The 14,063-nt window shown below is 60.2% G+C and overlaps 2 protein-coding genes across 6 annotated transcripts; both read right to left on the bottom strand.

The window, feature by feature from the left end:
* Positions 1-497: 497 nt before the first annotated feature.
* On the bottom strand, positions 498-9,793 carry LOC104694367 (CMRF35-like molecule 5). 4 transcript variants are annotated; one of them, XM_039562548.1, is made up of 8 exons: positions 8,345-8,583; positions 4,917-5,312; positions 4,466-4,804; positions 3,579-3,717; positions 2,453-2,559; positions 1,843-1,895; positions 1,193-1,327; positions 498-912 (listed from the first exon to the last, which is right to left on the bottom strand). In XM_039562548.1, exons 2-8 carry the CDS (start codon positions 4,954-4,956, stop codon positions 778-780), a joined length of 948 nt encoding a protein of 315 aa, XP_039418482.1. In that variant the 5' UTR covers positions 4,957-5,312; positions 8,345-8,583; the 3' UTR covers positions 498-777. The 4 variants fall into 4 exon arrangements, with proteins under 4 accessions (XP_039418482.1, XP_039418481.1, XP_039418483.1 ...); XM_039562547.1 differs by lacking the exons at positions 4,466-4,804; positions 4,917-5,312; positions 8,345-8,583 and adding exons at positions 8,928-9,266; positions 9,379-9,793; XM_039562549.1 differs by lacking the exons at positions 4,466-4,804; positions 4,917-5,312; positions 8,345-8,583 and adding exons at positions 8,928-9,266; positions 9,379-9,793 and having other exon boundaries at positions 3,579-3,645.
* Positions 9,794-11,517: 1,724 nt separating this feature from the next.
* LOC104694368 (CMRF35-like molecule 8) lies at positions 11,518-13,780 on the bottom strand. Of its 2 annotated transcripts, none has more exons than XM_019290670.3 (4): positions 13,176-13,377; positions 12,450-12,782; positions 12,156-12,243; positions 11,518-11,951 (listed from the first exon to the last, which is right to left on the bottom strand). In XM_019290670.3, the coding sequence occupies exons 1-4, from the start codon at positions 13,312-13,314 to the stop codon at positions 11,573-11,575; spliced, it is 939 nt and encodes a 312-aa protein (XP_019146215.2). In that variant the 5' UTR covers positions 13,315-13,377; the 3' UTR covers positions 11,518-11,572. The 2 variants fall into 2 exon arrangements, with proteins under 2 accessions (XP_019146215.2, XP_039418252.1); XM_039562318.1 differs by having other exon boundaries at positions 11,860-11,951; positions 12,466-12,782; positions 13,176-13,780.
* Between the last annotated feature and the right edge of the window lie 283 nt (positions 13,781-14,063).

Below are 14,063 nucleotides of genomic sequence, written 5' to 3'. Positions count from 1 at the left end.
ATCAGATTCTCGGTGTCACTGATAAAGCAGCGACACTGCACACAGAAGGTATTTAGTGGGTGCCAGAAAAATAGTTACCAGCAAAGCAGAAAAGAGCAAGGTGATCCACCTGTGTGCTCCAGGCTGGGGGTCCTTGGGGGTGCAGGGAGAGAAAGAGCAGGAGCAAACCCCTTGGGTGCCTGTGGGACCAGGGGTTGGGGGAGATGCCACTTCTGCACCAAATCCTGATACACCTCACCCTCCACACGAGCAAATGCACTTGGATATAACATTTCCCACAGTCCTGGTTCCCAGGAGCTGCCAGCTGGCATCAGCATGAAAAAATGTCAGTCTGAGGTGACCAGTGGGTTTGGGAGCATGAGCCCACAGGAGCAATGCAGCCAAAGGAGTGAGTGGGATGAGTGGTCAGCACAGGGAGCCAGCCCACCCACAACCCCCAGCCCAGCCTCACCTTCCCTGCCCACCTCTCCCACACCCTGCCTGGTGGGTCTCTGGTCTGGACTACCCCACTTCAAGGGGGAGTTTTATTCCCAGCACCACTGTTGTATGCATGAGGACTCCAAGTGCAAAGGGATGACTTTATCTTCAATTCTCTCTGTGCCTCCACACAACCTCATCCTCTCTGACGTTGCTTCAAAGAAACACCCAAGTCTCGGAGAGCAGCAGCTCTGCTGTCGAGCCGGCTCCTGCCTGAGCAGAACACCAACCCCATGTCCTCTGGGCAAGTCCCCCTGGTGCTGCTGGCAGCAGGAACAGCCCGTGGGGCCGGGTGCTTGCTCATCTGCTGCACACAGTGCTGTAGAGCTCTTCACTGGCCCGTGGAGCTGATGGCACATTGGTGTAGATCTGCTCCTGCCGCGGCATGGGCTTCTGCACCCTGGCATATAACGCCTCTCTGTCCTCTTCCAAAGGCTGGGAAATGAGGGACATAAAAAACATCCTTTGTGAGGCAAACACATCCAGATAAACACTGTCTGCTGGAACCTCTCTGGGATGCTTAAGCACCCAGGAGCAGCCACAGGGACTGAAGAGGGAACCCACATTAGCCAGGGTCACTTGCACCCCAGTTTGGCACTTCCCTTTGCAGCCCTCTTCTTCCCCACCCAGCCCATCCTGCTGACTGTTCTGTCACCCACCCAGCCCAGCCTTCCTCCCACCGCCTCCAGCTTGGCAGTGCTTGGCATTCTCCTACCTGAGCACTCTGCCTGACCTCCATGTACTCTGTTGGGGGGGTTTCCAGGCGGCGGAAAGCCTCAGCATTGCTGTACTGGCTCTCAGCTGTGCCCGTGTCGTGGTTGATGTCCGCATAGTTCAAGGTATCTGCTTTCTGATGGAGAAGGATGAGCTCTTACCCTGCTGCCACTCCCTGCCTGCATCCACAGGGGTGGGAGTATCTCCCACCCTGCTGCCTGTCCTGATGGGTGCTGAGACGGCTGCAGGAGCACTGGGTGGAAATAAAAACTGAAGCAAGGGCTGGCTCAGCATTTCCCAGGGAAATTCTAGCGACACCAGCCCCTCCTCAAAAGCCGGCAGAAAATACCAGAAAATATATTCCGAGCAGTAAGCAAGGAGCAGCTACCCTGCAGCCACTTCAGGTGTGCTTTGCTGCAGGTTTCACCCAGAGAAGCAGCTCCCACCCTTGGAGAGGCTTGGAGAGAAACCTCTCAGTTCAATCCTAAATTCCTTTCCAGGGAATACTCAGCAATAGTCAGGATCCCTCCCAGCCTAAAGCGACATGAACCTGGCTGAAAGCAGCAGCTCTGGCAGCTCGGGGTGCAATGTTTCCCCTCTCCATGTGAACTTGGGGCACAGAATCCCAAGAACTTATGAGGTTTTCCTTACTGTAAGCGACAGACTGTGAGTCTTGTCCATCTCTATGGCTGCTCCAGAAAGGGCTGGATGAAGCAGGGATGTGGTTGGACATGAGTGAAAACAGAGGAAAAGAAACATAATGAGAAACTGCACTGCCACTGCAAATCTTGCCATAAAGCAGGACAAGAACCTGACACTCCATGAGCCGTCTAAACTGGACCACTTCTTCAAATAAAGCCAGCTCCACCCGCCAGCTGGCAGTGTCCCCTCCCGTCCTTCCCCATCCTTCACACTGGCCTTAAACTTCGCACCAAGCCTAGTGTAAGCCTGGCCCATGCAAGTGAGCCCATCTGGAGAAGGTGATGGTGCCCAGACAAATTCAAGCAGATTCTGTGCTGGGCAGCAGCCACACCAAAGGCTGTCATTCCCTGCTCCCAGGGAACAACACCCATGGGGTGGTCACACTGTTCCCTCGAAGGAAGGAGACCTCCTTGGTGGAGGTCGCAATGATGGACTGAGGAACTGGATGGATCAGGAAGGGAATGAGGGGAAAAAACGAAATACAGAGGGAAAAATAAGTGAAGCAGAGCAGGCTCTGGTACAGAAACAGGATGTGTGTGGCCATGACAACTTCACTCACCCTTCTTCTTCTTCCTGGAGAGTATTACCAGAACACCAGCAGCCACTGCAAGCAAAAAAAGAACCACGCCGATGGCTGGAGTGAGGATGTGCTCGACCACGTTCAAGCTGCAAGAAAAGAAAGTGTTTATGTTGTCATGCTTCTCAGGAGGAACCAGCCCGGAGCAGGGTTGCAGGAAGTGGCTGTGGGTGACACAGGGAGTAGCTGTGCATGGCAGGGCTTGCCCTGGGAGGGAGAACAGCAGGCATGGGCTGGTCAGGCTGCCAGCTGGGCATGGAGCAGAGCAAACCAAAAACTGCAGAAGCAAAACGACGCTCAGGTCTGAGAGCTGCTGCGTCTTCAGTGATTTAAGGATGGGTTCCTGCGTTTGCTCTGTTTTAACTCCACTCTTTGTTAGCCTTGTTGGTAATGGGTAAGCAGGAAAGGTCAGTGAGCCAGCATGCCCTTGAGTGTGCTGATGGGGAGTCTCAGCTTCATCTGCTGCTGGCATCACCTCCCACAGGCAGGAGAGAAGGGGAGAACATCTAACACTCGGGTTTCACACTTTGTTAACTATCTCTGTGGGGCTGTGTGTAACTACAAAGAAGAACAGGGCACTGGCAGCACTTGGCTTCCCACAAAAAGTCTCACTGAGTTTTGGGGAAGGAAATGGGGTCAGTGCTGCAGGCAGAAACCACTTCTCCCACGGCAATAACTCATGTCTTGCTTAAGCTGCAAGATGGACAGGGGACAAACAGGGCTTTGCCAGAGTCATGTGACTAGAGGCACTGGAATTACTGTCACAGAATTAAAGAATGGTTTGGATCAGAAAGGACCTTAAAGATCATCCAGCTCCAACCCTCTGCCATGGGAAGGGACACCTTCCACTACATTGCTCTGAGTCCCATCCAGCCTGGCCTTGAACATTTCCAGGGATGGGGCATCCACAACTTCTCTGGGCAACCTGTGCCAGGACCTCACCACTCTCACAGGGAAGAATTTTTCCATGTGGAGTGGTCTCTAAAGGCAAAAACAGGAGGTCTGGATCCTTAAGGGAAGTGTGAAGAGCCCGATGGTTGCAGGGCTCCAGCTGCACCAAAGAGCTGATGGAGGAAAGTGGCTGTTGTAGGCAGGAGCTGCTACTCACTGTTGAGGGGTGGAGGGATTTGATGTCGATGGCACACTTTCCTCCTGGGAAACTTCCCGTGTGCAGCCTGTTACAGAGTGAGAGAGATCAGGGGATGTGGTGGTGGTGGTGGAGGTTGATGACGGGAGTGTGGAAGAAGCTGTAACAAAAAGAGGAGAGGCTTGGTTGATCTCTGTGGGGGAAAATGCTGTGGGTCTTGCAGTGAGTCAGAAGTGACCCATATACTGTCACAGCAGGAGAAGCTGGGTCCCCTCTGCCACATCCAGAGGACACACCTTGAGGTCGGAGGGGTGTGAGACCTTTCCCTTGCCCACAAGGCTTTTCAGTCTCAGTCCCCCCCAAAACATGCACAAAACAGATTCACGCTGCAGAAAGGGGGGTCTGGGCACCCCATGCCCAGTTTAGTACTAACACAACAACCCCACGTATATACTGTGCTGCCATGCTGGCTGATCCCTGGCAAGGCAATGGAGAGGGATGTTCCCTAAGCCCAGGGCCTGGTGCCACAGGCACTGCCTGTCCCAAGAGGGAAATGGGGCAGCACAGTGGGGTGAGGAACTCCCCAGTGTTATACAGTAAGGCAAGGAGGGCACAGACAAGGCCAGCAAGAGCTAATGAGGAAGAAGATGGGATACAGAGAGCACAGTGCACCTCAAAAATGGAGGTGACTGATCCTGGGGTGCCAAGAAGGGGCTCTGGAGAGAACTGGGAATAGGGAATGAGTGGTGGTGGCACCTACTGCACTCTGGTGACAAATCCCGGGGCTGTCCCACCTGCATGGGCACCCACTAGCTCCAGGTTGCCCCCAATGCAGCCCCTGCTGCAAGCACCTGGAGGGGGACACATCCATGCTGGACCAGGGGGACCCGCAACCCCCAAGGACTGACCTGAGACCACGATCACGTTCACAACAGCACTGGCATCAAACTGTAATGATCCCGTTCGCACCCCACAGCGGAAGGTGCCCTTGTCCCTCTTGGACAGACCATGCACGGTCACCGTAAATGCCCGGCGTGTGCGGTTGTCCCGGATGGAGAACCGGCCCCGCTGCACCTCGGGCTTCGACTCCGAGGTGATGATGATGTCCTCAGTACAGGTATAAAGTGCTCCTGGAGTGCACCAGAATTTCGGCTTCTTCTCCTGGCCCGGCGGGTACGTGCAGGTGACCGAGAGGGAACCGCCCTCGAATCCCTGCACGGTGCCGGGCCCCGTCACTGCCCCGCAGCCTGTGGACACACGCGGAGCCGCGGGAGTGCTGCCGCCGCTCCGACACCTGCCCCCGTCGGGGCCGCCCTCTCGGGGCCGCTGCGGCAGTCGGGAGCTCCGGCGCAGCCTTACCTGGCAGCAGCGCCCAGGCGAGCAGAGGCAGGAGCTGCATGGCCGCTCCGGGACTCAGCCGGGGCTCAGCGGGCTGCTGCCGCTCCCGGTTCCTCTCGGCGGAGCCCGGGCCCCTCCCGCGGCCGCCCCCGCGGCAACGCCCGCCCCGTTGGGGTGGAGCGCGGGGACCGTCGGGGCTGCCGGAGAGTGGGGGCCGCCGGAGAGAGGAGGCGGGGATAAAGGGCGGTGTCGGGGAGCGTTTGTTGGAGCCGGGGGGGCGAGAGGCAGGAAGGGCCCGGAGGGGCCCCGCTGCTGCCGCTCCCGCCCGCGCCGTCGGGACCGGGGCAATCCCGGGCTGAGCGGCACCGGCCGCGGCCGTGGGGTCCCGGCGGAAGCTCAGCGGTCCCGCAGGCTGACCCAGAGCACGGCCGTACTGTTGCTGAGAGGGAGACGTGCAGAGTCTGACACAAGAACACGATCACCTCCAAAGAAATATTCTTATCCAGCAGCTACATTCCCGTTCACACCCTTCACCACAAGGTGCCCACATCCTGCTTGGTCAGACCCTCCACAGCCACTGTGAACAACAGGTGTGTGTGCTTGTCTGGGTTGGAGATGATGAGGAGGGACAAATGCAGCAGGTGCCACATGGACGCTTTGTCCCTCTCCATCCCCCACACTCAGGCTGACACCTCCTGCCTTAGATTGGCCCCAGCCCCCCAACCCTGTGGTCACTGTTGCTGTGTGGGGAATGTGCAAGAACTGACCTGGGGATAAAATCACCTCCACATCAGCAATCTCATCAAACTGCAATAATCCCGTTCCCACCCCACAGTGGACGGTGCCTGTGTCCCTCTTGGCCAGACCCTCCACAGTCACCCTGAATGCCCAGTGTGTGTGGTTGTTCCGAATGGAGAACCAGCCCTGCTGCACCTCAGGCTTCGACTCCGAGCTGATGACAAAGTCCGCAGCACAGGTAGGAGGAATACTTGTAGCAGGTTTGCACCAGAATTTTGAAAATGTTTCCCGGCAGGTCTGGTACGTGCAGGTGACCGACAGGGTTTCCCCCAGGAATCCCAGCACCATGCCAGGCCCTGTCACTGCCCCGCAGCCTGGGGAGACACACGGACTCACAGGAGCGCTTCAGAACTGACACGTCCTGCTCCTTCTGCTGGATCCAGTGCGGGGCTCCAGCCCCGGCAGCCCACTCAGCCCTCCCTGGCAGCAGTGCCCAGGCAAACAGCAGCAGGAGCCACATGGACAGGGCAGCCTGGGCCATGCATCGGGACAGCCCTGCTGCTCCTCTTCGTTTGGTGTCTCTGGGGCTTTGCTTCCTCTTTTGCCTCTGCTATGACCTCCGTTACCGCTGGAGATTCAGCAAGATCATGGCGCTTTCTGATTCCTACAGTTGCAGCTTCTCCTGCTCACTGAGAGCACTTGCTGTGCACTGTCCCCTGTGCACTCCCTCCCTCAGGGGCTCCCCTTTCTTCCTCCAGCATGGCCCCCATGCCAGAACACAGCCTGCCTCTCACTGCCGCACTGCCCAGCCCCTCTGGACAGGCAGGGCACTCCGTGGGGGAGGTAGCTCAGTACGGCACAGGGAGCACCTGAACCCCAGACAATCCCCGAGGCTGGGCAGTGCTCCTGCATGGCCACCCTGTCCTTCCCATGGGAATGCAATGGGGAACCCCAGCCTCTTATCCCGCTGCAGCTGGCCGTGAGCAGCCACTTCTCTTGCCAGCACATGCCCCCAGGCTGTTCCCAGCACAGCCCCTCTGTGGCTCAGGAGCCCCATGCTCTGATCAGGTCCCTCCAGGCCTCTCCCTGTGTCTGCAATGCCTGCAGCTGCTGCGTGAGGGGCACAGTTGTGGAAGGACACTCTTCCCTGGCTCTTGCTCAGCTGGAGATGGGCATTTGGTGGATCAGGCAGAGGTGGCAGGGCTGAGGCTCCTGGGGCTGAGGGCTCCTCTCCCCGTGATGAAGCTCAGCTGGGCCATGGTGGAGCAGGTGCCTGCTCGGCCCCTGTGACCCCATGCCCCACCCAGCCACAATGCAGCATGTCCCCGCACAGGTGTGGGCATCAGCATCGGCTGCCACGGGCATCCCGGGCACTGCTGCAGCTGAAAGAAGGAGCAGATGGACAGACAGACAAGCAGACAAGGTCCTGCAGGATACCCAGCCTTTATTGCAAAATTGTCTTCAGCTGGCAGCTGCAGCTCAACAGACACAGGCTCTCTGCACCCCAAACCCTTCCCTCTCCAGCGCAGGGGCTGCCAGGAGGGGCCGAGGCTTTCCAAGGGCAGGAGCACCCGGAGCCGAGCACCTCCCGGCACGGGCCGGCTGTGACGGGTGGCACGGCCCCAGCAGGGCGGGGCCCGGGGGGGCACGAGGGCATCCCTGGGGCTCCCAGGTGGTTGCGACGGCTGGGCAGCCCCGAGCCCTGGTGCTGCCACACACCTCCAAGAGCTGCGGGTTTTCCTGGCCACGGCTCCCACACCGGCTCCTCATCCAGGCTGCCCCACTACAGCCTGCGCTCCCAGCACTTGTAAGAGGACACAACCAGGCTGGACCTGCTGGAACTCGAAAGTGCTGACCTGGCAACGCGATCACCTTCAGAGCAGCGCTGTCATCAAACCAGTACATTCCCGTTCACACGCCCCAGAGGAAGGTGCCAGTGTCCTCCTGGGACAGACGCTCCACAGTCACTGGGAACGCCCGGAGTGTGCGCTCCTCCCGGACGGAGAAGCGGCCCCGCTGCACCTCGGGCTTGGAGCCCGCAACTTCGCTGCCCTCAGCAATACAACAAAAAGTGTTTGTGTTTTCTCCAGAATTTCGGCTTCTTATCCTGGCCCGGCGGGTACGTGCAGGTGACCGAGAGGGAACCGCCCTCGAATCCCTGCACGGTGCCGGGCCCCGTCACTGCCCCGCAGCCTGTGGACACACGCGGAGCCGCGGGAGTGCTGCCGCCGCTCCGACACCTGCCCCCGTCGGGGCCGCCCTCTCGGGGCCGCTGCGGCAGTCGGGAGCTCCGGCGCAGCCTTACCTGGCAGCAGCGCCCAGGCGAGCAGAGGCAGGAGCTGCATGGCCGCTCCGGGACTCAGCCGGGGCTCAGCGGGCTGCTGCCGCTCCCGGTTCCTCTCGGAGGAGCCCGGGCCCCTCCCGCGGCCGCCCCCGCGGCAACGCCCGCCCCGTTGGGGTGGAGCGCGGGGACCCCCGGGGCTGCCGGACAGTGGGGGCCGCCGGAGAGAGGAGGCGGGGATAAAGGGCGGTGTCGGGGAGCGTTTGTTGGAGCCGGGGGCGAGAGGCAGGAAGGGCCCCGAGGGGCCCCGCTGCTGCCGCTGCCGCTCCCGCCCCCGCCCGCGGCGTCGGGACCGGGGCAATCCCGGGCTGAGCGGCACCGGCCGCGGCCGTGGGGTCCCGGCGGAAGCTCAGCGGTCCCGCAGGCTGACCCAGAGCACGGCCGCGCTCATGGCCAGCAGCGCCAGCAGCTGCAGCCCGGCCAGCACTGGGAAGTAGCGGAAAGTGCCGCGGGTCCCCTGCGGAGCGTCCGGCGAGAGCGTCGGGGTTGCAGATGCGGAGGAAGGATGGATGCAGCGGGTGCCAGACGGGCACCGTGTCCCTGTCACACTCAGGGTGACACCTCCTTCTGCAGTCTGTCCCCAGTCCCGCGACGTGGGGGTCACTCTTGCTGTGGGGGGAAGATGCAGAGTCTGACACAAGAACACGATCCCCTTCAAAGCAGCACTCGCATCAAGCAGGTACATTCCCGTTCACACCCCTCACCACAAGGTGCCCACATCCTGCTTGCTCAGACCCTCCACAGCCACTATGAACAACAGGGGTGTGTGTGGTTGCTCCGGCTGGAGAGCCGAGGTAGCAGATGGGAAGGAGGGATGGATTCAGGGAGTGCCAGACGGGCACCTCGTCCCTCTCCACCCCCCACGCTCAGGGTGACACCTCCTGCCTTAGATTGGCCCCAGCCCCCCAACCCTGTGTCCACAGTTGCCATGGGGGAAACGTGCAGGGACTGACCTGAGACCACGATCACGTCCACAACAGCACTGTCATCCAACCGGAATGATCCCGTTCGCACCCCACAGCGGAAGGTGCCCTCGTCCCTCTTGGACAGACCATGCACGGTCACCGTAAATGCCTGGCGTGTGCGGTTGTCCCGGATGGAGAACCGGCCCCGCTGCACCTCGGGCTTCGACTCCGAGGTGGTGATGATGTCCTCATCACAGGTATAAAATGCTCCTGGAGTGCACCAGAATTTCGGCTTCTTCTCCTGGCCCGGCGGGTACGTGCAGGTGACCGAGAGGGAACCGCCCTCGAATCCCTGCACGGTGCCGGGCCCCGTCACTGCCCCGCAGCCTGTGGACACACGCGGAGCCGCGGGAGTGCTGCCGCCGCTCCGACACCTGCCCCCGTCGGGGCCGCCCTCTCGGGGCCGCTGCGGCAGTCGGGAGCTCCGGCGCAGCCTTACCTGGCAGCAGCGCCCAGGCGAGCAGAGGCAGGAGCTGCATGGCCGCTCCGGGACTCAGCCGGGGCTCAGCGGGCTGCTGCCGCTCCCGGTTCCTCTCGGCGGAGCCCGGGCCCCTCCCGCGGCCGCCCCCGCGGCAACGCCCGCCCCGTTGGGGTGGAGCGCGGGGACCCCCGGGGCTGCCGGACAGTGGGGGCCGCCGGAGAGAGGAGGCGGGGATAAAGGGCGGTGTCGGGGAGCGTTTGTTGGAGCCGGGGGCGAGAGGCAGGAAGGGCCCGGAGGGGCCCCGCTGCTGCCGCTCCCGCCCGCGCCGTCGGGACCGGGGCAATCCCGGGCTGAGCGGCACCGGCCGCGGCCGTGGGGTCCCGGCGGAAGCTCAGCGGTCCCGCAGGCTGACCCAGAGCACGGCCGCACTGTTGCTGAGAGGGAGACGTGCAGAGTCTGACACAAGAACACGATCACCTCCAAAGAAATATTCTTATCCAGCAGCTACATTCCCGTTCACACCCCTCACCACAAGGTGCCCACATCCTGCTTGGCCAGACCCTCCACAGCCACTGTGAACAACAGGTGTGTGTGCTTGTCTGGGTTGGAGATGATGAGGAGGGACAAATGCAGTGGGTGCCACATGGACACCTTGTCCCCCTCCATCCCCCACACTCAGGCTGACACCTCCTGCCTTAGATTGGCCCCAGCCCCCCAACCCTGTGGTCATTGTTGCTGTGCGGGGAATGTGCAAGAACTGACCTGGGGATAAAATCACCTCCACATCAGCAATCTCCTCAAACTGCAATAATCCCGTTCCCACCCCACAGTGGACGGTGCCTGTGTCCCTCTTGGCCAGACCCTCCACAGTCACCCTGAATGCCCAGTGTGTGTGGTTGTTCCGAATGGAGAACCGGTCCTGCTGCACCTCAGGCTTCGACTCCGAGCTGATGACAAAGTCCCCAGCACAGGTAGGAGGAATACTTGTAGCAGGTTTGCAACAGAATTTTGACAATGTCTCCCGGCAGCTCTCGTACGTGCAGGTGACCGACAGGGTTTCCCCCAGGAAGCCCAGCACCCTGCCAGGCCCTGTCACTGCCCCGCAGCCTGGGGAGACACACGGACTCACAGGAGCGCTTCAGAACTGACACGTCCTGCTCCTTCTGCTGGATCCAGTGCGGGGCTCCAGCCCCGGCAGCCCACTCAGCCCTCCCTGGCAGCAGTGCCCAGGCAAACAGCAGCAGGAGCCACATGGACAGGGCAGCCTGGGCCATGCATCGAGACAGCCCTGCTGCTCCTCTTCGTTTGGTGTCTCTGTGGTTTTGCTTCCTCTTTTGCCCCTGCTATGACCTCCGTTACCGCTGGAGATTCAGCAAGATTATGGCGCTTTCTGATTCCTACAGTTGCAGCTTCTCCTGCTCACTGAGAGCACTTGCTGTGCACTGTCCCCTGTGCACTCCCTCCCTCAGGGGCTCCCCTTTCTTCCTCCAGCATGGCCCCCATGCCAGAACACAGCCTGCCTCTCACTGCCGCACTGCCCAGCCCCTCTGGACAGGCAGGGCACTCCGTGGGGGAGGTAGCTCAGTACGGCACAGGGAGCACCTGAACCCCAGACAATCCCCGAGGCTGGGCAGTGCTCCTGCATGGCCACCCTGTCCTTCCCATGGGAATGCAATGGGGAACCCCAGCCTCTTATCCCGCTGCAGCTGGCCGTGAGCAGCCACTTCTCTTGCCAGCACATGCCCCCAGGCTGTTCCCAGCACAGCCCCTCTGTGGCTCAGGAGCCCCATGCTCTGATCAGGTCCCTCCAGGCCTCTCCCTGTGTCTGCAATGCCTGCAGCTGCTGCGTGAGGGGCACAGTTGTGGAAGGACACTCTTCCCTGGCTCTTGCTCAGCTGGAGATGGGCATTTGGTGGATCAGGCAGAGGTGGCAGGGCTGAGGCTCCTGGGGCTGAGGGCTCCTCTCCCCGTGACGAAGCTCAGCTGGGCCATGGTGGAGCAGGTGCCTGCTCGGCCCCTGTGACCCCATGCCCCCCCCAGCCACAATGCAGCATGTCCCCGCACAGGTGTGGGCATCAGCATCGGCTGCCACGGGCATCCCGGGCACTGCTGCAGCTGAAAGAAGGAGCAGATGGGCAGACAGACAAGCAGACAAGGTCCTGCAGGATACGCAGCCTTTATTGCAAAATTGTCTTCAGCTGGCAGCTGCAGCTCAACAGACACAGGCTCTCTGCACCCCAAACCCTTCCCTCTCCAGCGCAGGGGCTGCCAGGAGGGGCCGAGGCTTTCCAAGGGCAGGAGCACCCGGAGCCGAGCACCTCCCGGCACGGGCCGGCTGTGACGGGTGGCACGGCCCCAGCAGGGCGGGGCCCGGGGAGGCACGAGGGCATCCCTGGGGCTCCCAGGTGGTTGCGACGGGTGGGCAGCCCCGAGCCCTGGTGCTGCCACACACCTCCAAGAGCTGCGGGTTTTCCTGGCCACGGCTCCCACACCGGCTCCTCATCCAGGCTGCCCCACAAGCTACGGCCAGTGCCGTGGGCACCTTGATGCTGAGGAGCAGCAGCAGCAAGTGGATGACACTGAGCTGGGACCTGTGTAGGAGAAAGGTGGTTATGCTAGAGCTTTAGTAAGGTCTGGGGAATGAGGATGGGGGCAGTTGTATGTCTGCCAGCTGCCTGCCTTGACCCCAGAATGCTCTTTGGGGGCTCCACGCTGGGATATACATGCATAGGAAAAGAATGTTTTGGCCAGGGGATGCTGTTGGGGGCTTGCCCAGATCCCAAGCCCTGACTCACAGCACTGGAAGCTCCCCACAGTCCCTGGGCCACAGAGGGTTGGTTGTCACTGGGCTCGCATTGCTGTCCTCAGTTGTGTTTGAAACAGCTGTAAAGGAAACAGAATCAGAGCAATTTGGAGACCCCCACACCCCCTATTGTGCACCCTGACCAGGGGTCTCTGCCCTGAGACTTCAACCATGAAGGTGCAGGGGGTGGAGATGGAGCTATCTAGGCAACACCCTGAGCACTGGGGAGGAGGAAGAGGAAAAAGGGGGAAGTTTACAGCCAGCTTTGCTCCCAGCCCTGTGTTACCTGCAGAGACCATCACCTTGGTGCTGTGCCACCGGTTGATCCCCAGTTTCCTCTTCACCCCGCAGGAGTACCGGCCTGCATCCTCCAGTGTGACACTGCTCAGTGTCACCGTGAATGCGTGTGCTGTGTGATTGTCCCTGATGGACACCCTGTCCCCCGTCACTGTCACCTCTGAGCCATCGGTTTGGATGTAGGTCAAACAGAACCGGAGGAAGTTTTTGCGGCACCAGTACTTGGAGTTGAGCTTGTAGCGCGGCTTGTAGCTGCAGGACACTGCCAGTGAGCTGCCCTGCTCAACTGTCACCTGCTTGGGGCCTGTCACTGCCTGGCCACCTGCAGGGGACAGAGACAGGTGCTGTAAACCCATCCTGGCATTGCCTCAGAGAACCATGAAGGATCCCCCTTGTGTACCCCACAAGGTTTCTTGGGGGTACAGCCCGAGGGAGGCTCTGCCTGTGCACCCACTATGCTGGTGAGCAGTGGTGAGGTGAGATGTCCCCAGTCATTATAGAAGACCCCCCATCACGAGTGTATGTTATTAAGAGAGCGAAAAGCCTTATTCCCAGCGTTCACACGGCAGGGAACAAGCAGATCTCAGAGATCCCGCCCTGAAACTGCCAGAGGAAAAGTTTGGGCTTTTGCCATGACCACAGTGAGCTTCCTGGTCTGCCTCAGCCCCAGCCTCTCCACAGCTCTGCCAGAACCCCTGAGATGGATTTGCCTGACCTGTGCTTGTGGCTCTCACGAGGAAAAGGGTCCAAACCAAGAAAATCCTCATTTTCCAGCTTCTTGCTCCCAAGTTGGAATTTTCCCCGTGGTTTTTCACAAAGAATCCTTCAGGATGCAGCCAGGCCCACACGCGCATGGGCGTCCAAAGAGTTTTCCAAGCTGCTTTCTCCTGTCACTTTGGGCAGTGCTTACCCAGAGACCCTAGATATCCTCTTTTTAAGACAGTCACTTCCTTCCCTTCACCCAGGGATCGTGACTCACCCTGGGGTGTTCCATGACAGAGACTCTGTTTTTTCTCCAAAATAGTCACTGCGTTCCAAGGAAAACACCAAAACACAGCAGGTTCCTCCACTGTGATCCCCATCCCAGCAGGGAGCAAAGACAGAGGCCACAGGATTTTGGGAAGTTTTGAGAGGGGCCAGGCCAGAGCAGGGATGCAGGGACTGGGGTGGAGTGAGTGCAGGTCAGCCCCTGGGGATGGACTGGTTGGGATGCCAGGATGCTCTCCCAGTTCTGATGGACTGGGAAGATGGACAGCCATCCCACTCCCCTGCACTGCTGCTCCCTGGCTCCCGAGTGGGCTGCCAGCTTCAGCTGGGCTGCTTTTGTCTGTTTTCTCAAGAAGTGTCTTATTTCCTCCCCAAACCACCTTTTCTGGCACAGCTGTGGGGTTTTGAGTGACAATGCTGGTTTTCCCCAGAATTAAATGCTTCCACTAAAAGTTTCAGAAACACAAACACACAAAGCAAAGCCGCTTCCCTGGCAGCTGCCTTGTCAATGGCTTTCTTCCAATATGCCCCTTGGAAAGAGCAGAAAGCACAAACCTCCAGAATCTCCTTCCCTCTCAGTGCCTTGCCATGGCAAGAGGAAGCTCTGGGTTTTCCT

The sequence above is a fragment of the Corvus cornix genome, chromosome 18 (assembly GCF_000738735.6).
Source record: "Corvus cornix cornix isolate S_Up_H32 chromosome 18, ASM73873v5, whole genome shotgun sequence".
In the NCBI taxonomy this organism is placed as follows: domain Eukaryota; kingdom Metazoa; phylum Chordata; class Aves; order Passeriformes; family Corvidae; genus Corvus; species Corvus cornix.
The sequence above is the reverse complement of the archived record's forward strand: the minus strand, read 5'-3'. Positions and strand labels throughout refer to the sequence as shown.

Coding starts and splice junctions, on each gene's coding strand:
- LOC104694368 (XM_019290670.3), bottom strand. CDS start 13,314: ATGCGCGTGTGGGCCTGGCTGCATCCTGAAGGATTCTTTGTGAAAAAC. Junction 12,783..13,175: donor CGTGAGAGCCACAAGCACAG/GTCAGGCAAATC, acceptor TGTCCCCTGCAG/GTGGCCAGGCAGTGACAGGC. Junction 11,952..12,155: donor TGTGGGGAGCTTCCAGTGCT/GTGAGTCAGGGC, acceptor TCTCCTACACAG/GTCCCAGCTCAGTGTCATCC.
- LOC104694367 (XM_039562547.1), bottom strand. CDS start 9,418: ATGCAGCTCCTGCCTCTGCTCGCCTGGGCGCTGCTGCCAG. Junction 3,718..8,927: donor GGACGTGATCGTGGTCTCAG/GTCAGTCCCTGC, acceptor TTTTTGTTACAG/CTTCTTCCACACTCCCGTCA. Junction 2,560..3,578: donor AATCCCTCCACCCCTCAACA/GTGAGTAGCAGC, acceptor CTTTTCTTGCAG/CTTGAACGTGGTCGAGCACA.